Genomic DNA, 24,307 nt, shown 5'->3' with positions numbered 1-24,307 from the left:
AGAGCTCGAAAAAATAATTACAGGATGTAAGAACCCCAGGCCTTAAATCAAACCACATTTGTTAGCTCTAGATAAAACTCATAACTGCACTTTCACAGCGCCAGTGCCTGAAGCGTCCTATTAGAGCCTGAAAGATTAAACCAGAGAACGCCAACCTCTCCCCAGAACTTCCCGAAAAGTTCCCTCAGGTCCGGCACAGAAACAAGGCACAGAAGGTCGGGAGCGCTGAGAGCACTGGGAGGCGGCGGGGGGACAGGGACATGCAGGGGGCACCACGGACACGCAGGGGGAGCAGGGGGCTGGGACACGGCACGGGGACAGGGACACGAAGCGGGGACAGGGACACGGCACGGGGACAGAGGCTGGCGGGATGTGGCGGGGCGCGGGGACAGGGACACGGCACGGGGACAGAGGCTGGCGGGATGTGGCGGGGCGCGGGGACAGGGACACGGCACGGGGACAGAGGCTGGCGGGATGTGGCGGCGCTGCCCCCCCCGCTGCCCCCCGCTCCGGGCACACGCGGCGCTCCCGTCCCCGGGCCCGGGCCGGCTCCGGCCCCGCTGCCGGGGCCCCGGGCCTTGGCGGCGGCAGAGGAGGAGCCGCCGGGGCAGGGCACGGCGGGGCTCATCCCGCCGGGACACCAAGTTGCCGCAGTCGGCTCCGAGCGGTCTCGGAGCGGGTCCCGCGAACTTCCCTTACCTGCGGCCGAACCGCGCAGAGCCCTCCGGGGCGGCCGCGCCTCCGCCGGCTCCGGGCAGCCCCCGCCGCCGTCCCGCCCGCGCCGCTCCGCTCGGTGCCCGCCCCGCGGGAGTCATTGCCTTGGGAATGTTTGCTCTTCCGACCAATTATTGTAGCTGGGCTGTCAAAGCTGTCCTGGTTTTCACCTGCCTGAAGTATCCTGATTGTTAAATGCCCAACAGAGCAAACTGTTTTGGCCCTGAGCTTCGGTGTGACACCATGTTCAGTCCCGGGACAAAGCACTGCACAAACAATTTCTAGCTGTCAAATCCATAACTGAACCTTTCTCCTCATGTTTAAATTCCCCTCCAATCCCTTCCTAAAAAGGACAGGAGAGATTCAGTGCCCAAAGGATTCATAATCCAGAGCAGCTGAAGTACAAAATGCTCCCAAACTGTACCCCCAAAACAGTCAAACTTCTGACCTCGGCTGTCCCATCCCTGGCTCTTCCCACAGTGTTTGAAAACACGAGGAAAAGCCCTGCACACTGAACCCGCTGCTGAACTGATGGAAGAGGTGCTGTCCTTGGCTCTGCTGCAGTTTCTGGTCTAAAGTTTCTCTGTCCTGAAGTTTCTGGTTCCAACCCCCCAAAAAGCAGAAGGTTGTTTAAGAAGTGACCAATCTGCCCCAGAGCTTGGGGCCGTTTCGGGTGCCCAGCTTCAGAGGATCAGTTTTGTGTATTTGATCTGGAACCTTGTGTAATTAACCCCTGAAAATCAAGAAAAAGCAAACTCCAGTTCCTTTTCCAGTGGCTAAGGAAACTTTCCATGAAATTTCACGTGCCCATGAGGGTGAAAATGTAATCAGCTGCAGAAACCTCTCCAGCATGAACCTCAGGGATGTGCCAGTGTGGATCTGGAAATCACAAAGAGCAGTGTTACAAATCAGAAGATGCTGCATATTTAATGTAAAATGTGAGCAAAAGAAAACCTCCTGACATGAGCAGGAATCACATCAGGCTCAGCTGGAGGAATCCATATCATGGCAATAGCAGAACTGTTTGAAAAGACTGGGTGTTCCAGACCATTGTCTTCCCATTACTCTGAATCATTGCTGTCCTCAAAAGCAGGACAGGAAAGGTTACACTTTGAGAAACCTGTTTTGGTTTTTTTAAAGACAATCTAGGACCAGGCAGTAAATTACTGTAATAAACCACAAGCAAGGCAGCCCTGACAACTGCTGTGATTTAAAAAGTTCTAAAGCTGGGGGTTCATAAAGGAGCACTGTCATAAAGACCTAAGTGATCATGAGTAACAGAGAGACAGAAGATAAAAAACAACTCTGTGCTGGCTCCTCCAGCTCCACAAGCAGCAATCCACAAATCAAACAGAAATCTGCAAATTGAACCAGAGGAGCCCAAAAGAGGAGAATTGCAACACTTTTCTTAGGAGTCAGCCTGTGTCCATTGCTGCCCCCAGCAGAAGGGGCATCCTGAACACCAGAGGGGCTGGAACACAAATTCCATGGAGAATGAAGCATGGACAGCCCAGAGCTACTCAGAGGAAAACCTTTAGAAGCTGATTGTACCTTGCTGGAACAGCACTGAGCTCACCTGCCTTTTTGTTTGATGAGGGATTTATCATCTCTTCAATGATACTGAAAGCTGTATCTGATACTGGAACTGCATTTGCAGATTAAAAAAAAAAAGTATTCTTAAAATTCTTAAAAGACCTGGCAAATCAAATGTGTATAAAGTTCAAGGGGAGAGAAGGAGCAGACACTGATCTTTTCTCTCTGGTGACCAGTGGCAAGACCCAAGGGAATGGAGCTGGGCCAGGGAAGGGTCAGGCTGGAGATCAGGAAAAGGTTCTTTCCTCAGAGGGTGCAGAGGGTGTCAAGCACTGAACAGGCTTCCCAGGGATGGTCACAGCCTCAAGGCTGCCAGAGCTCCAGGAGTGTTTGAACAACATTCTCAGGCACAGGGTAGGATTTTTGAGTGTCTGTGCAGGACCATGAGTTGGACTCTATGATTCTGTTGAGCCCCTCCCAACTCAGGAGATTCCACAATTGCATAATTAAGAAATCAATTTGCTTATTCTGCTGTGACAAGGCGAAGTCTAAGGATGGAACCACTCCTCTCAAAGAATTTCTATCCACTCATCTGAATGTATTTTGCTAAATATTAAAGGCCCAGTGGTATTGCCTTCCCTATCTGTAAGGCTTATGAAAGCAGCAATGTTTGAAGTCAGACTTTTTTGTTGAAAAGCACTGCACATTCCCTGAGCTGTTGTAGAGTTCAGAGTCCTGCTGCTCACCTCACAGCGCTTTCCAGGAACACCCTGATAAACCTCACTGTTACCCATTAACAGTGTTACCCAAGAGCCCATTAATGCTGTGACTCTCTGCTGTGCCAAGGCTCCCTGAGTGGTGTAGGACATGTTACACATGTTGGGTCAGGTTCACTTGGAATCTGCAAATTCCAGGAAAGTGAAGTTACCACCCAGACAGGGTCAGCTCTGCGGTAGCAACAGCCAAGGTAGAGCTTTCCCACTAAACTTTTTACCATTTCCAAAGATTGTGTGATTATTTCTGGGAGTTTTGACATGAAAACAAATTAATAATAAAAAGTTATGTGGAGTGCCCACATACCTGAACTTACCTTTAACAGATCAGGCAGGCTGAGGTACTGTATTCTCTTTTCTGTCCCACTTTGGATCATGAACAGAAACCCTGCTGTGAGCAGTCACTAAGATGACTTTAGCCTTTTATGCTTGTGAGCAAACCAAATTTTCCAGTATTCTAAAAAGTGTAAGATCCACAGCAAATTCCAGAACTACAAAGCACCACAGGAAGGAAACCTGGAATCAGTCTCTGCTGTAGACCCATGCAACAGCACTGTCCCTGCCTACACCCTACAAGGGAATCCCAAAAGCACAGACAGGATCCTCCCTGCCCCCAGAACACCAAGTGACAAATGTTCACAGGTACTCAACTATTTAGGTCAAAAAGACCTTGGAGATCAAGTCCAGCTATAATCCAGGACCACCAAATCGACCACTACCCCCTGCCCATCAGTGCCACACCTGCACATCTTGTAAACACCACCAGGAATGATGATCTCTCCACTGCCCTGGGCAGCCTCTGCCAATGCCTAATAACCCCTTTTTTTGTCCCAATATCCAATCTAAACCTTCCCTGGCACAACTTGAGGCCAGTTCCTCCCATCCTGTCCCTCAGGAGCAGAGCCTGACCCCCACCTACCTGCAGTCAGGGAGCTGTAGAGTGCTGGGGTCTCCCCTGAGCCTCCTTTTCTCCAGGCTGAGCATTCCCAGCTCCCTCAGCTGCTCCTCACAGGCTTCGTGCTTGCAACAAGAACTGGAGAAGTTCAGGGTTAATGTGTGGAACCTTCAGAGTTCATCCCTGGAGAGCATGAGGGTGTTCTGAAGCTCTGTTTGAGTCCCCAGAAATGCACATTAGCTTGGATTACAGGCTCTCCCTACCTGGGGAGCATCACACTGAGCTACCAAAATCCACAGGAGTTCCACATTCCTGTTTCTGTTTTGAGGAAGAAACCTGGGATCTGAAAGAACAAGTACTTTATATTTCAGTTCAGTATTAGACAGAATTGCCAGCAGACTAACAGCAGGGCATCAAAACAGCATTTATTGACCTGGTTTAACCACAACCTACCATTACCTGCACCATGCCAGGAACAAACTGTCAGTATCTTACTAGAATTGTGTTGTTATACAAACAAAATAAGCACATACTATCTCAATTGTATTCAAAATATCTATTAATTTCACCAGAAATATTTACAAGTGACACTTTTTCTTCAAAAGGCTGCTTTAAGCCAGAAAAAAAAATACAAACAGTAAAGGGAAAATCTAATAAATTAATTGAAAATCACAATATTTGTCATTGACTGCGAAAGAATCAAAGTTATGTTTTTGGTTTTATTTTTTAGGGATAGCCAAGAATCCAAAAATAGTGCTTTGAGTCTAGACACTTATATAAATCTTGTGAAAGAATTAATTTGCTCCTGCAGTAACAACAGCTGCCACGTTTCCAAACTAATCCAGTTAAAAAAACTGTTCTAATAAAGTTTGTATAATTTTAAGTTATTTGTGTAGTCATTTATCTATGAGTTAGAGTATTTGCTGGTTTATTTAGAATTTACTTCTAGAATAGAAAAGAGAAAATGCATTTTACAATGGCAGAATCTCAAATTTCATTTATACAAAGAGATTTCTATCAGTTCTTAGAAAGTGCCTGTTTATTTTTTCCACTTTGCTCCATGATATAGCCCAAAATTTAGAAAAAGCAGAAAAGTTTATTCTAATAAAGCAAGAGAACTGATGATTTTGGCCCCATGTATGTAAAAAAGAGATCTGAATGCAGGAAACTACATCCAAATTAAATTAAAAAAAAATCTATAGAGTTAAAAAAAAAAAAGAAAAAAATCAATCCAAGAAGCCATTCTAGCAAATCACCATCACCAAAAATGCATCATTTGCCAAAGGAGTCATATCATCTGTAGGATGCTCTGTCAAGCAGAGGTAGCTACTTCATGTCCAGATTGTGTCCTCATGAGGACAGGGTGGCTCCCCAGCAGTACAAGGATGACATCTAGTGACAGCCACATCCATCTGTTCCCAACTCCAGCCTTCCTAAAAACACCAGCCCAGGCTGCCACCCTCACCTGGAGTGAGAGAGGTCTGGGTTGTACCTACATTTAAATGCCTGTATTAAAAAGATGCACATGTATCAGACATCTTCAAATGCTTTCCTTTCACTACCCGAATTAAAAAAAATAAAGCAAAATCCAAACATGAAGAAAGCATGAAAAAAATCTGTAATTTTATGATATATAATCTATGCAAAAATTTGTTTAAATATACCAGAGATAAAAAGATCCTCTTGCTATATTAGTGCTATGTTGTTCTAATGCAACCTCTAAAGTGCCATGTTCTTGAGTCGTTTGCTGTAACTGGGATACAATCCTTGCAAAAGCTGTTCCCAAAAGATCATCCTGCATAGCATTTACTTACAAAGCTATAGTACAGAGAGGATTTTAAAAAGTCACACACTCAAGCAGTAGAAAATTCTCCCAATCTCTCCAAAAACATAAAAGATGCTCTAGACTTTTAACATTTTTTCACCAACAGACAGTGCAAGCCTCACTCTGGAACCAAGACTATCCATTCACACTTCTCTAGTTAGTAAAGAACCTGGGACAAGACCAAAGTTCTTTATTACAAATAGAGCATTATTTTTCTCTGGTTCTATGCACTGCCTCTCTAATAATACATTACAAATAATACAAAACAGTAATTAAGAGTTTGTTGCCTCTTTTCTTATTCCCTTGTCATGTTTGGGTACTGGGAAAATGAGTGTTTTTCTCAAAACATTCTCTTCTGTTTATTAGGGTGATCCAACCCCAATCCTTGCTCCCAGAACTGTAAGCCTCATTTTCACCTTTGACTGCAAAAATTGCACTGCTGAGAAGTGCAAGGAATCACAAACTGCATCATTTGAGCATTACAATACCTTATTTTACAACTGTAGTGTGTGCAAATTGTTATTTCAATTAAATTTAATAGTTACAAATATTCTCAAACCATATAAGTACAGTAGGTTCTACAGAAAGTAACATGGATAACTAATATTCCGCAACTTGAAACAAAAACAATAAATAAAAGTTTGAAGTATTAAAACTAAGAAAAAGTAATCCTGTACATTGTACAGTACCTTTTGGTTAAAGCTTCTTAGCAAAAATATACTAAAGTGTTCTAAGCATTCCAGTTACAGATGGTTCAATATTAAAATTTCAAGGTTTCCTCATCATGAAAAAATATTGCATTTGTCCATAGGTGCAGCAGAAGATGTCTCTCTCTGAACAAGGCTCCAGTCTTTAAAAATCCAGAGACAGCAAGTCTGAATTCAAAGGAACCATTAGAAAACTCCAATACAGTACTGAGGATGTAGGGTTGTTGTGCATGGGGGTCTCTGCCATTCCTTGCTCCCAGACCAGCTCTAGAGAGCCCACTGGATATCACTGAGGTCAGCTGGGTCCCCCAGGCCCCCGTCAGCCTCCAGATAATTCATCAGCGCTGTCATGGCGGTGTCATCGTTCTCGCAGATGGCATCGAAGTCCAGCTGGGAGCTGCCACCTACACAGTGAGTAAAGCAGGAGCTTGAGGCAGGCATGAGCACTGTGAAGCATGGAGAACATGGTAACTTGCAAAACAGAATTGGTTTGAAGCAGAACCTGCCTTTGAAGTCAAAGCAAATATTTCTATGTTTAAAAAACCTTAACTTGACTCCCTTTTAGTTTAACACCATTCCTCCTTGCTCTGTGCTGTTGGGGTTGTTTTTAATTCTTTTTTTCCCAAACCCTTATTAAAGAATTAGCTTTTACTCCTTTGTTTCTTTTTCAGTTGGTTGGTTTGGGGTTGTCAGGGTTTAAGTTTTTAAATTTTTCTGAAAAGGCTCATAGTTCAACCAGAAGAAAGCTGTAGGTTATAAATAAACAAAGAAATCCCTGGCAAATGAGGGAGAAGAGGAAGATGGAAAAGTTTCTAAGAGCTGAAATACAGGATCAGCACAAACATGGCTTTTACATAATTTTGCCTTTTATGTCAAACATAATGCAGTGGCATTTTCCTCTTACAGGGCCAGGGAATCCTGGATCCAGACAAACTTAACAAGAGGAAGATTAAAAAAATTCTTTCTGAGCCATTTAGAGCAGTCCTTTGTATCAACTACTCCCAGCTTGCAGCTTAGAAAGAGGTAAAGTGTTAAAAGACAATCATTCACAAATTCCAAGAAGTACCCTGACATTGCATTGAAATACTTTTCCCTCCCTATCTCTGTCCTGGAGAGAGAACAGTAAGGTGTCTCATGAAAAGTGTAAGAATTCAATGGGAAGCTTCAGTTACAGATGTTTTTTGTCATGAGATTCCCTCACTTACCAAATTTTGCTGTTTGCCTTGCAGCAATAACACATCTGGTTTCAGAGTGCTCTCATCTCCAGCCAGCCCCATCTCTTTACAATTTATACATGGTTGTAAAGTGGTGCACTCAGAAATGACACCAGGGATCAGAATTGCCAGCCCCTGCAACCCCCAGAATAGCCCCAAGAGAAATAAATCTTACTGAGGAGAGGTTCATTACTGGGAAATGGAATAGCACCCTGGCTTTGTTCTGAATTCTCCAGAGCTTCTGTTTCTGAAGGGCATAATTGAATCAACTCTTTATTTGGCACCTGAAAGAGTAGAATTGGTAGAAAGGACAGAATTAGATCCTAAATTTAGTCATAGATATTACATTACAGAAACATCACAGATTCCCGTCAAATTTTTAAGAACTGAATAGAGAAAGTGAAAAATATACCTCATCAGGCAGATATTTTGCATTTAGAAACAAATATTCTATAAGTTCATATAGCATTGGACCTGGCTTAAATAAAAGTTGTGACTTCCACAGCTGTCAAAGGTACTCCACAGTGATGGCACTGTTTGAGGCTCTAACTCAGTGTTCAGCACCAAAGGTAACGGTTTGCACTTTCCACATCCACTACCATAAACTACAAATTCCCAGACCTGATGTTTGTCACTGTCAAAACATTCCAGTTAAGAGATTAAAAAAGCACTCATACCTCCTAGGTTCTAGATGCATTAAACTATATTCATCATAGCAATAGAGATGGAAGTCATGCTAACCCAATAAAAAATGATAATTTTTTTCCTATAGTTGTTTTATTTAACACATACATGTAATTTATCGGAAGAGATTCCTAGGATTGCCTGACTTGTGTATATTCTACCAGGAAATTAATAAAGGTGAAATGCTTTCCAAAAGTATTTTAGAAACAAATGGGATACCAAAGACCAGAATCAAGAAAAATCTTCAATGAATATGATGAAATTATCCTTATGATGAGACATTACATAATTTAGAGAGTTCAGCATAAGTAAGTCAAACAACTCTTCAGGAGAAAGATCTGTGGTAACAAAGGGGAGAACAGATCATTAAAAAAAGGGGGAAGTCAAAGCAGACCAGGATAGTGGGGGTTTTTCATAAGAAATAAGAATTGCAGTGGAAAGATAAACTGTTTTTAACAGGAAAGAAATTTGCATTCAAAGAGCTGTTGGAGAAGTTTGTTCAAGCCGTGTCCAGTGCAAAACATACAACATATTTAGGTGAGATATGTTCTTTATTCCATAGCTATGGGCAATAACTATGTTATTTATATAACTATGTTAGTTATAGTTTGTGATGTTACAAGCACTAGTAGATTTACAAGCACCACTAGATTAGCATAACTACCCATTTTTAGAAGAGTAATGAAATACCTTCGAAGTCACAATTTTAAACATTGCAAAACAGCACTGATTTTTTCAAAAGTCTCTTCAAAACCATTAAGATTAAAAGTACACATTCACAAAAACAAATCAGGGCAATCCAGCTCAAACACAGGTTGTGAGCTGACATTAACTTTTTCATTTAGGGTTTTTACAGGCAGGGGTGTACTCACATCACTGCAGTTTATAGTTAAAGCTGGAGAAGGTGACTTTCTGAGGAGATGTGACGGACTTAACTCTCCAGAGGGTGAAGAATGCAACCTAAAATTGCATGTGTTTAGTTGATTTACCAGGTCACATTAATCAAACACTGAAAAACAGACTGTGTGGTACAGAACCCACCAGACCTCCCCAGTGACAAAGCACGAGTCTGATAATATGAAACAATAATGTTTTAAATTCTCCTGAAGATTCTAAATTCTCCTGCTCCAAGTTTTGGTAGCAGAAAAAAGAGGAGAGATCAGGAAAGGCCATGGGTCACAATTCTATTCCTTGAGCACAGTTTTCTTCCTCTGTTGAATCACCAGCACAGTTCTGTGCTCTGCCAGGCACGAGACTGACATAATTATAATGGTATCTCATTATGCTATGGCTCAACCTAAAAAGTGTTATACATATAATACAATAAAAGTGAAACTGGAGCAACCCTCACATAATCATATAATTCCTCATGCCTGTCTTTACTTAAAAGCCTAATGATGGTGTTATGCATTTATTACCTTTGTAATTCTAGTATTTCATTTGCAATTTCGGTTCCTATACTTCCAGCACCAAGAACTGTTCCAGAGGACATTCCAGGTACACTTACTAAAGACTGTTTTACAGCATCTGTAGATATAAAAAAAACAAAGCCCAAACAAAACCTTAAACCCAGAGCACTTTCATTGCAGAGCAAGGATTCATTTTAAAGTAGCTTTTGTTCTAGATATACATATACAAGTATATATTTTCAAATATGTATTCAGAAATTATATTCCTTTAAATACTGATTCATGGCAGAGGGCGTGCAATATAAAATGAAAAATCTGTTTGTGAAAATTGTTGTTCTCCAGTAGTGAAATATATTTAATCATTGCCACCTCCAGTGTCTCTCACAGACATTGCAAAGAACATGAGTTTAAAATACCCTTGGATTTCTCACCAACTGAAATCGGTTATTGAAAGAACATTTTGAAAAGCAAATATAAAGCCTTGACAGCAAGATGATAGAACAGCATGCAGAAAGCAGAAACTTTGCACAGCAGAAAAATAATAACAAAATATGTTCTGTATCAGTATTCCCCTGTATTTTATAGATAAACTCAGCACAGTTACATCTGTTCTGAAACCTGGGCAAAATATGAAGGGTCTGTGACAGAAGCACAATATCCTACTAACCAAACCCCCAGCTCTAACAGAAGCTGCTGGAAATTAAAAGTAGGCTATATGCACTTCTTTTTAGAGTTCCGTGAATTTTATCAATTAGGACTCTGTGAGTAACTAGACACTGAAAAAGAAATAGCTTTAAAAAAAAATTAATCCTTCTTTGCATGCAATCTAGAATAAAAAACCCCTGGACAGGATAAATTTAAATTGACTGATCAGGAAATGCAGCTGTGATAACTATAAGAAGTGACACTTGCCTTCTGCAGATTGGGAACTGTACAGGACCTCTTCTTCAGCTGATTCCTTATGACCTCTGAGATTTAAAGAAATGAAAAAAAAAATCCAAAAAGTCAGCATGTTTTTTTGTCCCATGAACAAAATCCAGCATATATTTATGTTTAATTTCAATAATACTTTACACAGAACCAAAGCTAACATCTTCGAACTAGAGAAATATAAGATATTAATCACATATTTCCATGTTCAATTCTTTGTAATGTTTCTGAGCAGTGGGTGAAATACTGATTTCCACTTTCCAATTTAAAAAGAAAGCCAGTAGGATTGTCTGTGTTCCATGACAAGGGAATAGGGCTGTCATTTCCAGTGTTAGGAGCGAAATCAGGTAACCAGGAACAAGGACAGGTCAGTGGCTGTCTCGAGTCAGCAGCTGCTGCCCTCCTTCCCTCCTGCAGACAGCTGCAAATGCCCACATCTCCAGGGCAGGCAAAAAAGTGTCCTTGGGCTACTGGCCAGCATAGGCTGTCTGAACTGCTCTCTCTGTTTTCTTGGAGAAAAAGGACATGGGCAAAAGAAGTGGGTGATGTTGACCTAAGGCATGAATCAGATACAGAATGGGTAAAAGGCCCCCTCAACAACTTTGTTTGCTGGAAATAAAACCCCCTCTGACCCTGCTCAAAACCCTACTCATTGGCAAAGATCCTCAGTAGCACTGGAACAATCCCAATTACAGCTCCATTGCAAGGTGCAGAGAATGAAAAAGAACTACAAATTTAAAAAAAATTAAACACACATATTTACTGTCCCCCAGGCTCCACCCTTGCAATCAGTTTGGAGAGGATCTTTCTGTCCTGCCTTGCATTTCCACCATCTATCAATTGTGCTTCTCCACCTTCTGACACCTGGGGGTAGAGCAGCACTTGGAATTGGGTCAACTGACACACTGAGGGTTGTAAAGACCAGAAGGAAAAGCAGAATTAACTTGACAGTTCTATTTATTCAAATCTACTTCTCTTAAAGATCCTTCCCTTCTTCCTTTAACAAGAAACTCTTCCATCTCTTTTTTTCCCCTACTGGGAAACAGCATAGTTTTCAGAATTAAATACACAACTTAGGCATGAAACAAAAATAGCTGGTAAATGCCAAAAAGATGCTTGTCCAAGTTGTTCAGCCCCTTTTTGTGCAAGGTTGATGTTTTCTAGTCTTGTTCTGCTTTCTACACAGGTTATTTTAGTGCTAACTGTAATTATGACAAAAATAAATAGAGAGTCATATAAATTACTTACAATACCACAGTGTTGTTTGATACAATGTACTCCAGCTCTTTGGTCCAAGGATTCATGAAACTAAACCACTGACTCTTTAAAGTAACGAAAGTCCCATCTTTTGCTCTAAATTTGTAGGAATTTGTAAATACTTTTTCTTTGTTCTGCAACACTAGATAAGAAAAGGAAAGTTATAATCACCATATTTAACCTTAGAAAGGTAAAGTTAGAAATAATAAATCTATTTTATAGCATCATAAAACCAAAATGTTTCTGTTGGCCAGACATAGAATAAACATGCCAGAACAAACTGGGACCTGTTCTAAAATCAAATTATATAGTTTCAGCAGGGTATTAAATCTTACATAAATAAGCAAGTATTATGTTCCTGCAAAACACTAGGAGACTCATGACTTGGTGAGCTTTAACTAGTGTCTTTAATGATGTTATCAGACACATCTGCTCTTCAGGAGTCCTCCCCTTCCTTACAAAGAATGGAAGCAGAGGGTTTGACAGATGTGCTGACATTATTCCTCCACAATTAAGGCCCTGCACCAGGAGCCAAGACAACACAAGTTTCTCTCTGATTTTATTACAAGCCTTACACAGGCTTGTCTTAACACAGACATCACAAAGGGCAATACTGAGGTTGGGTAGTTTGGGTTTGCAGAGTTCTCACTTGCAGTTACACCTAGCTGTAAGTAGTCTGAGAGGACCAACTGTTTTGTACCTTCTTTGTGTTTTTCAGCTAGGTGATTGTGATCATCTTGATGGCAGTACTCATAACAAGAAGTTCCTAGAAGCTCTTGTGGCAGATACCCTAAAATTGCTGTTGCGCTGTTAGAAATAAAAACGTGAACTACAGCAGACTCAAAGCCGTTTCCTTCAGTATCAGATAAAGCAGAGCATTAATATTTAAACAAACAGATGCCTGTGTTCGTGTTTGGGGAAAAAATATAGCATTAGTACAGCTCTAAAACAACAGGAAACATTTTTCACAGCAAATTATCCCTTTGCAATGAATGACAATTCGAAGGTAAAGTAAATGTTTAAACATGCAAACCACATGTACACACAAAATGCTTCTGTTTAGTGGCTCTCCCCTAGCCAGTCACAGTACTGGTCACACATAAGAGTCAATAAAAAACTCAGCAGTTGAATTTTGCTCTTTCACTCAAAGGAATTAGTTTCAAACCGACACTTTTAGTATAAAGAAAAGAAGACTGAAAGCAGTAACATTTCCAGTGACAATGAAATTCCAAATGCAAAATGGTAACTAGGTTTTTACAACAAATAAAAGTCTGGTTCAGAAAGTAGAGAAAATGGGAACTTAGTTCTCACTTCTAATAAAGTAATTTGGTATCTCACTTAGAATGTATTTGTTACAAATGGTAAGACTCTCAAAAGTAATAACTTCTGGGTAAATGTTATTACTTCAGTCTTGTGCAGAGCTATGAAGCTCTAACTTGAGATTTTTCTTTATGAATAAATGAGTCCATTTTCTATAGGACAATACACTTCTATACATGATATATTATTTGACAAAAAACAAAGCCCAAGTACACATAGTTCAAGAATTAACTGCTTCTTGTGTAGAGCAGAAAAACATTCTGAAAATTAGAATTTTTGAGAATTTTCAAAAAATTCTCAAAAACTGAGAAGTCAAATTAGAACTTCTACCCTGCTGGAGAAATTACAGCTTTGACAGAGGATCAGAATATGGAAGCAGTTGTGTAATTTCTCTTCATTAAAGAACAAAAGGCTTACCGCTGATCTACATAAACAAATTTTCCATCCATGGCAAATCGTGTAACAAATTCTGTTGCTTTGACTTTTATCTCTCCACTCTTTTGTGGAACAATATAAGGGTGTAACCTCCCAATCGCAACAAGACAGTTAAAGTTACTACTGTCCTTTTCTACATCATTTTCCTCTTCTACTCCCACCTCATTAGGAGGCCAGTTCTTCAAATACCCAGTACAGTGAATGGTGCAGTATTTTCTGTGATCTAATAGAAAGAAATTAAATAAGAAGCAGTTATTGTTCAAAGAGTAAACCAAACTACTTATTTTATTATGTTGGCCATGAGACCAGCAACTTAATAGTTCATGCTTACCTACACCAACTGTACAAATCTATAGATAATTTTACAGAGTATTTTTCAATTAATTCTGTTCTATTCAATTTGGGCTTACCTGCAGAGAGAGCTTCTAACCCTATGTAAGATTTAGGAAGATGAGTTATGGGTGTTGGCAGTTCAAACACAAGTTAGACAGAAAACAAAGCAATAACCCACAGATCACTCTGGTTTTATATAGATTGTGAATTAAAATTAGCCTGAGGCCCTCTGTAGCTTCCAAATCAATTTACCTTTGGTGAGCACAATGACCTGAACATATGCTCACTGCAGTTGAAGAAAGAATCAGCTTATTTTCTATTTATCTCTGGTTTCTGAAGTTTTGTGGGAATACAAATATTTTAAATATCTTAAATCCCAGTATACACTGTCATTCATCCCTTTTTGCTCTCTAAATAACATGCAAACACCCTCATAAGCATCCAGATTTGACATTATGTGCCCTACAATAGCTGTCTTTCCAAAAAAATGCCAAAGCACTCTTGACACCTCTGCGCTGAACAGGATGCTTTCCATAGCTTTAATTTTCCTCTCTATTACAAAAAACACAGATCAACTCTGCAAAATGAGAAACTGAGTTATCCCACTATGATTTTGTCACAGTTGCTCAGGTGCCTTCCCTCAAAACTGCTTTCCCAAGAAACACTTAGAGAAGGTAAATTCTTATCTCACTGAGTTATCTGATGCATCGAGGGATATCAAATTCTATTTACTTACAATTACGGGCCTCTTAAAATTTGTGGTGTATCTCAACAGTAACAGGTTACATTGAAAAACAGAACTTGGAGGATTTTTTCAGGATCAAACAATTTCAGCACACCTTTCAAAAATCAATACTAAGTTATTAAAACAAAAGTTGGAAATTGCATTTTAAAATTGAAATTTAAATTTTCACTGGAAACTTGACAAGATTACACTGCTCTATGGGCATACCAAAATATGAACTCAAGTAAAATTAATGGAAAATTAATGGAATTACACCAATAAATTAACTTCACCATGAAAAAAGCGGGGAAAAAAGGAAAATGCATACTTTTAAATACACACAACACAAAAAGGAAATCAGAAAAAAAAGTTGGTTTACTTGCTTTTTTCCCTTCAAAATAGTAGAGTTTGCAGGCTTTATTCACTCAGTTATCTTCAAGACATAAGTTTAGTTTCATTCTTCTGATCTGCTTCAGTTCTTTCAAATATTTCCCTGAGACTTCTCAAATTTGATCACAACAGACCACGTGCTCCTATAGAGCCACTGTACCTCCAGTTCCTCCCTCCCTCTTTCCAGGAGGGCACCAGGAGGAGAAAGAGAACAATTAGACTGTTTTTCAAAAGGTGTCCCTGGTTCACATTTACACTCTCTACAGCTACTTGGTGAGATCAGTAGGAACTAGAAAGCCATTAGTGACTTGGAATTTAAACAAGTTTCAAGAGAGAAAGCCCCCATTTAATCTCCACTCTCTGAATACCTTTCTTCTTTGGGTTGGGCAAACACTCCTTCTCCTCTTTGACTGTGGTCCTGCTACACTTTATGCGACAGAAGAAGGAACGTCGAGCACCAGAGTTCAGCCGAGCTGGTCCAGCTTGGAAATCTGTGTGTACTTGCAAGCCAGCTTACAAAGATTTAGTAAAGTAGTTAAAAACAACCAAAACCAAGCAATAAAACTTCAGAAAACAAGGTGCTTTCTGCATTTACCTCCCAGTACATTGTCCTTACTGTTTAGCTGCCTAAATTTTGTACTTACAATTTAAAAAGTCTAATAGTTTAAATAGGACAAAGAAAACATGATTGACAGAGATTCCAAAATTAGAAAGAACTACTAAACTATTTATAGACCCTTCTTGATATTCTTAATAGAATTTTACTACAGATACTTAATAAACTTTCACTTTGTATTTGGTACAAGGAAGAACTGCAAAGATGCTTGTAAAAAGCCAGCTATAAAATAGGCATTAGCTGCACAGTACACAAAACAGGCATTAGCTGCATAGTACACAATGCTTTCCTTATTAGAAACAACTGTAAACTAAAGAAGGTTTGGTTACTTTGGGATTGACACAGCATTTTCAGAGAAGACAGTGATTCTTGATATTGAAGTATTTTATCCCATGTTCGACTACATCAGGTCTTTTGTATTGACAAGACCTAGCAAATACAAGAAAAAAAAGCAGTATGCTGGTAGGAAGAATGTCAGACCACATCTTGGTAAATGCTTAACAGTGATTGCAGTAATTTAACAGAATTTCTGTAACTCTTATGATCTAAAATCAACTCTCTTCTGGGCTAGCTTTTCAACTATAATGCATTTTAAGCAGCAGATACGCATTCAAATGTTTGCTTCTTTTGTTCATCCACACATCCATACAAACACCTGAATACATCCTGACTAATAATTAGATTTATTAACATCTCTTGAATAAATATGAGCACATCCAGCTCTGACTTACTTCTGCCATCTACAAGCTTCTCTCTAGGCGAGACGTCCGATGAAGAAAGTTGCTCCTTAACTTTTGCAACATCTTTTGGATGTAAGTAATCAAATAAACTTTGTCCAATTAAACTGGCCTGTTAGAAGAAAAACCAAAAAAACAACAAAACCCAAAAGAGATGAGAACCACACCATTTTGGAACAGGACCCCACACATTACTTATCTCAGGAAAAAAACTGTCTACACCACTAAAAAAAAGTCAATACCAGTTACTCCAAACATCAATATTTTGTTTTACATTTCATTTGTCATTGTTTAATATAATTTTTATTTAAAAGGGTAGTAAAAAGATAGTTTGTTCCTTCCCTTTGAAAAACAGCATATTTAGTTGGAGATCAAACAAGTTCTGTACAACCAAATGCTTGATTTATGTAAATAATGCAGTTTCTGGTCCTAGCTACCTAGCCAAAGAAGGTTATACATGAAGTAATTCCACTCTCAGATTATTGGGGAAGGAGGGAAGAAATAGAAAGGAGGATGAAATACTCAACTATCTAATGACGCTGAGTTCTAATGTGGTTGGACAAACTGGCACCACAGAGCCAGGAGCATGCTGGAAGCAGGGCTCAGCTCACTACAGCACTCAGCAGAGGATATTTTCAGGGATGTCTCCAGCTGGGATGCCTTCTACCTGCTCACTCTGTTCATCCCAAGTAACTGACCTGCTGCAACACTTTCTTTTGCAACAGGAAGGAATTCTCACAGAAGTGGGAAAGTTTGGTTTTCCACTGCTTACCTTCAGCACAGCTACCAAATCAAAGGACATAAAGGAGCTGTGTTGACAAGCTCTACTCTAGACTCAAACTCAGGACAAACACCCAGTCTCCTGCCTTTTCTCAGTCTCCATTTAATCCTAATGCAATGGGAAAATGCTGAGTGCTGCTGAGACAGCCTAACAGCAGCCTTGCCAAAATATACAGGTGTAACAAACCAGATAAGGCTGCAGCATGGGATTCAGAGCCTAGAACAACTCCTACACAAGCTAATAAATCAATGGGTTTTGATTAAAGTCAATCATGTCCTCTGAATCTCCTTGTCTGGAATACAGGAGATCTTAAGGGTCTGGAAATAGGTATGTCTAACATGAGTGACTCCAGAAAGGCACTTTCAGCTCTTGAACAAAATCAGTGTAGAAGTTAAAAAAAAAACAACTCTGCGTTATGCTTATTGCCCTAGGATGATTCATTTAACTTTAATTAAAAAAGATAGTTTTGCACTTTAAAAAAAAATCTATGAAAGAGTCCAGATTGGTTATCTGAACATTTATAAAGAAAACTAAAATAGCACAAATGGTTTCAAAGTTACAAAAGTAGACAGATGGCAGCACTAACTGTTTTAGCCTCTGTTTGTGAAACAGAAGTCATTGATACAAGAACAAATTATCATCCCCGGATTATTGGTGGTAATTGCCCCTCATGCTAAACACCAACTAATGGAAGGTACTTGTATTTTGGCAATTTCCCTGGTTGTACAGGGAATGCTGGCTGCCATTCAGTTTGCCTCAGGTTAGGGGTACACGCTCGGACAGTCATTGTGGGTGATGTGTTACGTGGTGCATCCCAGCATAAAGGCAGCACCAAGGAAAGCTTTCATTAACTTCCACGGCTCAACTACCCATTTTCCTTGGCCTAAAAAAAACCTCAAAATCACTTCACTATGTGAAAGAAAATCTCTTGCACACAGAAATTAGGACATCTTCAAATTATCCCTTCCTCTCAGACTGGCAGTTTTCTTAAGGATGATCAGCTGAAATCTGGTGCTGTTCCTCAGGTTGGGAACACTGATGTACTTGCACATATTTTCTTACAGGATATTCAGCTTTACTCTGAATAAGGTTAAATTAAAGAAATTCCAAGAAATTATACACAAGGATTGGTTTGATGTAAATAAAATAAAATAAAATATAAAAGTTTTAAAATTCGTAAGAAAATGCAAGGTAAAAGCAAGCAAGAAACAACAATAACCACCTGATCATAATTCAGTATTTTGCAAACTGATTCAGAGACAAACAGAATTTTTCCTCTGTTGCATCCAACTACAAACAGGAATCCATCTGCAGCCTGAAAATATAAAGACACTGTCTTTAAAAACACACAATTAAAATAAACAATGAATATTAATGACTACAAGGAAGCACACTTTTAAACCTGATTTTTAAAATTAAATACAAGAAAGCTGGAGAGGGGCAAGAGGAAATGGCTCCACACTGACAGAGGGTGTGTTTGGATTGGATATTAGGAAGAAATTGCTCCCTGTGAGGGAGCTGAGGCCCTGGCACAGGCTGCCCAGAGATGCTGTGGCTGCCCCTGGATCCCTGGAAGTGTTCAAAGCCAGGCTGGATGGGATCTGAACAACCAGAGATAGTGGAAGGTATCTTTGCCCATGGCAGGGAGTGGAATGAGATGAACTTTAAGGTCCCTTCCAACTCAGGCCATTCTGTGATTCTAAAAAAAACCAAAGCAATTAAGATTGCAAGGACCAAATGAGGCCTTCAACCACACACAGCTAAAGTTTCTTAAAGATATATTTGGCAAAAGTCCAGCTACAAAACAGCTTCTTTTGGGAGCCACTCACAAATCTTGGCAAAGCATTGTTGCAGCAAAGGAAAAAAACCCACAACCCTAGCTGTGAATGAGGTGTGTGGGTTTATGATGAAGTGTGCAAACAAGAGGGAGGATTTTATTTCATGTATTTTCTGCACCTTTTGCAAAGTACATCTTTAAAATGTCCATTTTGGTAGGGCAGCCAACAACTGTGAGGACGTTCCTGCATAATTGGCAGCATTCTCTGCAGTTGCATGAAGATTTTTAGAATGGATGTATTAAACAGGCAGACTGTACACAGATTATTGTCCCTTCCAGGGCTGCTGCCTGCCATGCTCCCAAACCATCCCTGTACACCTTCATGAAAGCCTGGGTAGCGCACAGAGTACAATCAGTACAAGAAAACACTTGCCTGAAGGAAATGATGGGAGAAAAAGCACTGTCCAACTAAAAACTCAAGCTTTAACAAGGACATGATTTATCTGAGAGTTTCCTTCCACTTACCCTAAGGATTAACTGTCGCAGTTCATCATCCTTCAGAAATGAAGGTTTATACCGGACTTCTGAGTAGGAGCTACTGGAACCTGGAAAATGGGTGATTCACAGAGATCATGTCAAAAGTTACATTTTAAACTCACTTTTAGCAGAGCTATACTTGTTATGTCTTTTAGAATTTTTCTCTATGACCCCAACAGCTGAATTAAAAAAATAATTCAAGGCTCAAGAAATACTAAAAATAAAATTAAAACAGATCTCAAACATAACTGGTAATGAAAACAGATACACATAACTGTTTTTTTTTCTTGCCCTTTATTAACACAAACCAAGCAAACTTCTGTTCAGATATCATTAATGTACTGCAAGAGAAATGGTATTAGGAGAAGTGAATTTTCTAGAAACATTTCATAGGTATATTTCAGACCTCTTAACTAAATTCTCCTTCCTGAAACAGAATAATTCCAATATTATCAATTATCTTTTGGCATTAATAATGCTTCATTATTACTATAAAGCCAACAATCAAAAACCCAAACTATTGTAGTTAAATTGAATGTCTCACTAAATATAGTGAGACTGACTCACTGCATGTACTGTTCTAGCACCCATGGCAAGTACTCTGTAAATTAATTTTTGTTCATTACACTTTTATCCATTAAATTTTTTTTTGGTGTTACATTTTTTGTAACAGTTGAACATTTCAGCCAATTTCATCATGCACTATAACTCCACATAGTATATTGTATTCTCTTAAACCATTTGTTTTGAGGTAAATACAACTGTGCTGGGTGAAGTCCAGCATTAACATCCTGTTGTTAAAATACAAATGCTTGAGCTGAAGATTTCTTGTTTAAACTGCAAGTGCAGTTACTGTCCTGCTGGTTTACATTATTTCCTGCTGGTTCACATGACTTCTTCATGCAGACTCTCAGTCCTTTAGAAAAACCTCAAAACCCTTTACACCTAAGCCATTTCTATGATTCTATTACTGCCAAGGCAGCAACTTAATTAATTTTCTACACTTCTTTGACCCAAAACTAACTGGGTTCTCCTTAGACCTGTTTATTCATAATCAGCGGGTTTTGCAAGGCAGAGGGTCTTTGATCTTTGCTTAGAGTTGACCAAATTATTATTCTGAAACAGTGGTGACAAAACACCTAAATGTTCTGTGCAGCTGATACAAGTTGCACATTGCAGAGTTTATTTGGATATATTTTTTCGGGGGAGAGGGGAAAAAAAAAATCCAAAAACCTAGCAATAGCAAAAAGAGAGCAAAGAATATTTCCTGGGCTGATCCTCACACTAAAGCATTCCCTAAGATCCATTATTAACTTTCTCAGCTGACTAGGCTATCAGAAGTTTCTGTTTCTTGCTACTATCTACCATGTGAGGGTTTTTAAGACTTTAATGCAATCAAACTCATTGACCATTTTGTTAAATTATTTTCTGTCTTGCAATCTTCCTTTTGACTCCTGTACCTTCTAAAAAGGATCAAGGAGTAACCCAAGAGCAAGGCATGCCCTGAGCAGACAGGAAATATCAGAAACTGAAGGGTGGCTTTTTTTCTGCTCTACTAAGCAAAAACTTAAAATTGCATTCTGACAGCTACAGACATGTACATTTAAATGAGGAGCAGACTCGGAACTAAATACAGTAAGGAAATGTAAAATAAAATACTCTTGGTTTATTTAAAACCTGGGAAGATACACACAACAACTCCTACTAGAACAAGGATTTACAGGATGATGTTTCCCTAACTCACCTTTTAAAGACTTCAAGTGCTGCACAGCCATCCGTAGCACTGTGAGCTTGTCCAGCTTTCGGGCCATGGGATTGCACTGTGGTATCATGGCAGACAATTCCTCTATCAAATTATTCATTTTGTCTCTTCTTCTTTTCTCTGTCTGACTGTGAGCCTCTCTAAGAAGAAAAATTATTTTTAAAGAGTGATGTAGGACACATGATTGTCCCCATAATATTCAATTTCATTTTGGGAATGGAACTATCACCAGTACTACTGCACTGAAGCAGTTTTTCATATGCTACTTGTATTGGACAATTGAATTGGATTCACTTCAACAAAGATGAAATGGTCCCAATAATAATGGGAAATACTGAGGAGAAGAGATATCCCAAGCAACAGTTTGATTATATTTGGCAAGAACAAGAGGTTATGAAGACTTCTAAAAGTTAAACCTTTCTTGTGACCCTTGCCATGCAAGTGATGACTTGGACACCTCAGTGTATCCCAGAGAACTCTTGATGTCATTGGGAATCAATGAAAGACATTCCTGCTCCCACCTCTGCCTGGCCTGTGTAACTAAGACAGGGTGTTCATTCTGCTGCCTTTTAAGAAACCCCACAGCAATAAACATTACTTTTCCACATGCTTCTAAGAAATGGAGTGGAAGCTGAAAAAAAAAAAAGTTGTGCCTTGTGTAATTGACCAGAAGTATCTCAGAAAGCTTTCCTGATAAGGTGGTACAAAGGCTGTCTCAGGTTTCATCTCTTGGTAAGCCTGTCAAGAACTCAGCCACAGAGAGAGCTTCTCTTCTTATCAGGAAACTCCTTCTAGGGCACATGGCTGCACATCACAAGTGCATTTATAGCTCAGGTCACCTTTTCTTTACTTCTTTCTAGTGCACTATGTCAGCTTTTCAGCCCATCTCCTCCCCTCTAACACCCTCCAGCAGATCAAGGAAAGTTTCATTCGCTCTTTTGCTCCTTACCCAGAAGACAAGCCAGCCACTCAATTAAAGCCCAGATGATTTCTCTTTCTGATTGAGGCCAGACACAGTAGTATAGTTATGCAAAATGAGGAATAAGTTTTGGTTAACTGATCTCCAAAACTTTTCCTTGTTGGCATACTGCAATGGAAGCTATTAAAGGCAATAAAGTTAACTACACCTGCCCTGTTGAGAAAGAGCAAAGTACAGTTTTAAAGATCTACCTGAATACTATTTTAATTAAAAAAAAAAAAAATAAATAAAGCCTTCACCTCACAACTAATTCTGGGTCATTCTGCCAAGCATTTAGCTTTTCTCTCTCAAAAGCTTTGTACAAGATTTAATTTTTTGAGTTATGCTTACATCTATGGGTTCACCCAACTCTTCCTTTATGTCAGGTAAGAACAATCAAGTAATATCCTGGGTATGCTCCTTGAACTGTGAACTTCAGGAAGACAGATACATGCATTCCAGGAAAGGGAACAACTTTCCACATCTCTGAGGGTCAATATGGAATTATAAAAAACCGGTCAGGTGGGTGCAGAAATTCAGGGGATGACTGAATGATTGAAAAAGCCTCCTGTTGCTTGCCACAGCCACAAAGGCAAAAGGGAGAAAAGCAGGTTCCACAATATGCTAGAGACAAGTAATACTGGAAGGAGATGACTGATAAGCAAACCTCCAGACACCTTTGTACTGATTCTTTTTCCCTCCAACTAATGCACCAAAAAGTCAGGAAAAAAGTTAACAATACCACACAGAAGCCATTAAAGCAATGTACTACAATCTTATAGAGCAATCTGGAACACTGTGAAGAAAAAATAATTTTTAAGTGAAACTGTAAATATATCTTGGAACATTTTAGTTTCTTTAATTTTGTTTCAATTACAGGAACACTTCATAATTACTAGCTAGCATACTATATAAATAATACTTCTGACAGCATGCTGAGTGGATTATGTATTTCTGGTTTGACATCTCTGCTCACATGAAAAATGAAAGACTTATTTTTAAATCAACTTTACAGCACAGCTCTGGTTTTACTACGTGGTTTGTCTGTAGTTTAAAATATTTGTTTGGCTGAACTGTGGTCACACAACATTTCAAATCTTGCAAGTGCTCTATGTGAATTTCAGTTTATGTGAATTCAAAGTTCAATGGCAAATCTTGAATAATTCCCTACACAAAAGCTTGTTCTAGAAAAAAGAAATCTTTGTTGTGCTTTAGCCAAATCCATTTCCATGTTGAATAAATTCTAAATACCTCCAGAAGCAGACAAATCTAGATAAAACAATTCTCAAATTCATACAGATGAAGGATCAGCTCCTTACACGACTTGAGTGTACTGCATTTAATTCTCACCTTAAAAACTTCAACCTCATGTTTTTGCTAAACCAACTGAGATATCCTGCAGCAACTTTTACCAAAATTATTAGCAAATAAAATCCTCAAGGAGGCTTTAAAAATTACTATACATTTAGCAAGGAAAAGGAAAAGCTTACTGTTAAATGTTTGATAAAGTTTCAATGAATGTTATCCACAAACTCATATTTTACTATTTACTACGATTTTACTTATATTTTACTACTGAATTTCAGTCTTCACTAGCAAAACATGTTTCTATTGAAAATGAGTACCTGAAATCTTTTACTTTAACATGTTCTTCATCTTCACTCCTAGAAAAAACAAGATACAGAGTTTTACATTACATATTTAATACTAGGCACTTCTTTCCTCCCACAAATTCCAGAAGATAAAAAACTGCTACAAATTTACTGTGGCTCCAGCAAAAGCAAACCCACAAAATCTCTCAACCATAACTGACCTAGCAAGTGATGCATAACAGAAAGAGACCAGAGCACAACTGGCAATATTCACAGTTGTGTGAACATATTAAAGGGATGGTTCATAGTTCTGGGGCTTTTTTTATTCTGGAAACAACAACATTACTGGCACACTCAAATAACTTTAGACTAGACTTGATTTTATTTTTTTGTTTAAAGTTTTA

General features: G+C 39.2%; 1 protein-coding gene across 2 annotated transcripts in view; it reads right to left on the bottom strand.

Moving 5' to 3' along the window:
- Nucleotides 1–4,319: 4,319 nt before the first annotated feature.
- BMAL2 (basic helix-loop-helix ARNT like 2) overlaps nt 4,320–24,307 on the bottom strand; it is a 32,142-nt gene continuing 12,154 nt past the window's right edge. For both annotated transcript variants that reach the window (XM_054631899.2, XM_077178369.1), the window contains exons 4-17: nt 23,937–23,975; nt 21,336–21,493; nt 19,580–19,659; nt 18,500–18,592; nt 16,491–16,608; nt 15,512–15,655; nt 13,679–13,919; nt 12,642–12,748; nt 11,933–12,083; nt 10,667–10,722; nt 9,764–9,872; nt 9,218–9,305; nt 7,837–7,945; nt 4,320–6,851 (exon numbers count right to left, since the gene is read on the bottom strand). In XM_054631899.2, the coding sequence (XP_054487874.1) occupies nt 6,715–6,851; nt 7,837–7,945; nt 9,218–9,305; nt 9,764–9,872; nt 10,667–10,722; nt 11,933–12,083; nt 12,642–12,748; nt 13,679–13,919; nt 15,512–15,655; nt 16,491–16,608; nt 18,500–18,592; nt 19,580–19,659; nt 21,336–21,493; nt 23,937–23,975 (1,630 nt within the window). In that variant the 3' untranslated portion in view covers nt 4,320–6,714. The remainder of the gene's footprint in view (nt 6,852–7,836; nt 7,946–9,217; nt 9,306–9,763; nt 9,873–10,666; nt 10,723–11,932; nt 12,084–12,641; nt 12,749–13,678; nt 13,920–15,511; nt 15,656–16,490; nt 16,609–18,499; nt 18,593–19,579; nt 19,660–21,335; nt 21,494–23,936; nt 23,976–24,307) is intronic.

This window comes from Agelaius phoeniceus, chromosome 5 (assembly GCF_051311805.1).
Source record: "Agelaius phoeniceus isolate bAgePho1 chromosome 5, bAgePho1.hap1, whole genome shotgun sequence".
In the NCBI taxonomy this organism is placed as follows: domain Eukaryota; kingdom Metazoa; phylum Chordata; class Aves; order Passeriformes; family Icteridae; genus Agelaius; species Agelaius phoeniceus.
This window is presented reverse-complemented; position numbering and strand designations above follow the sequence as displayed.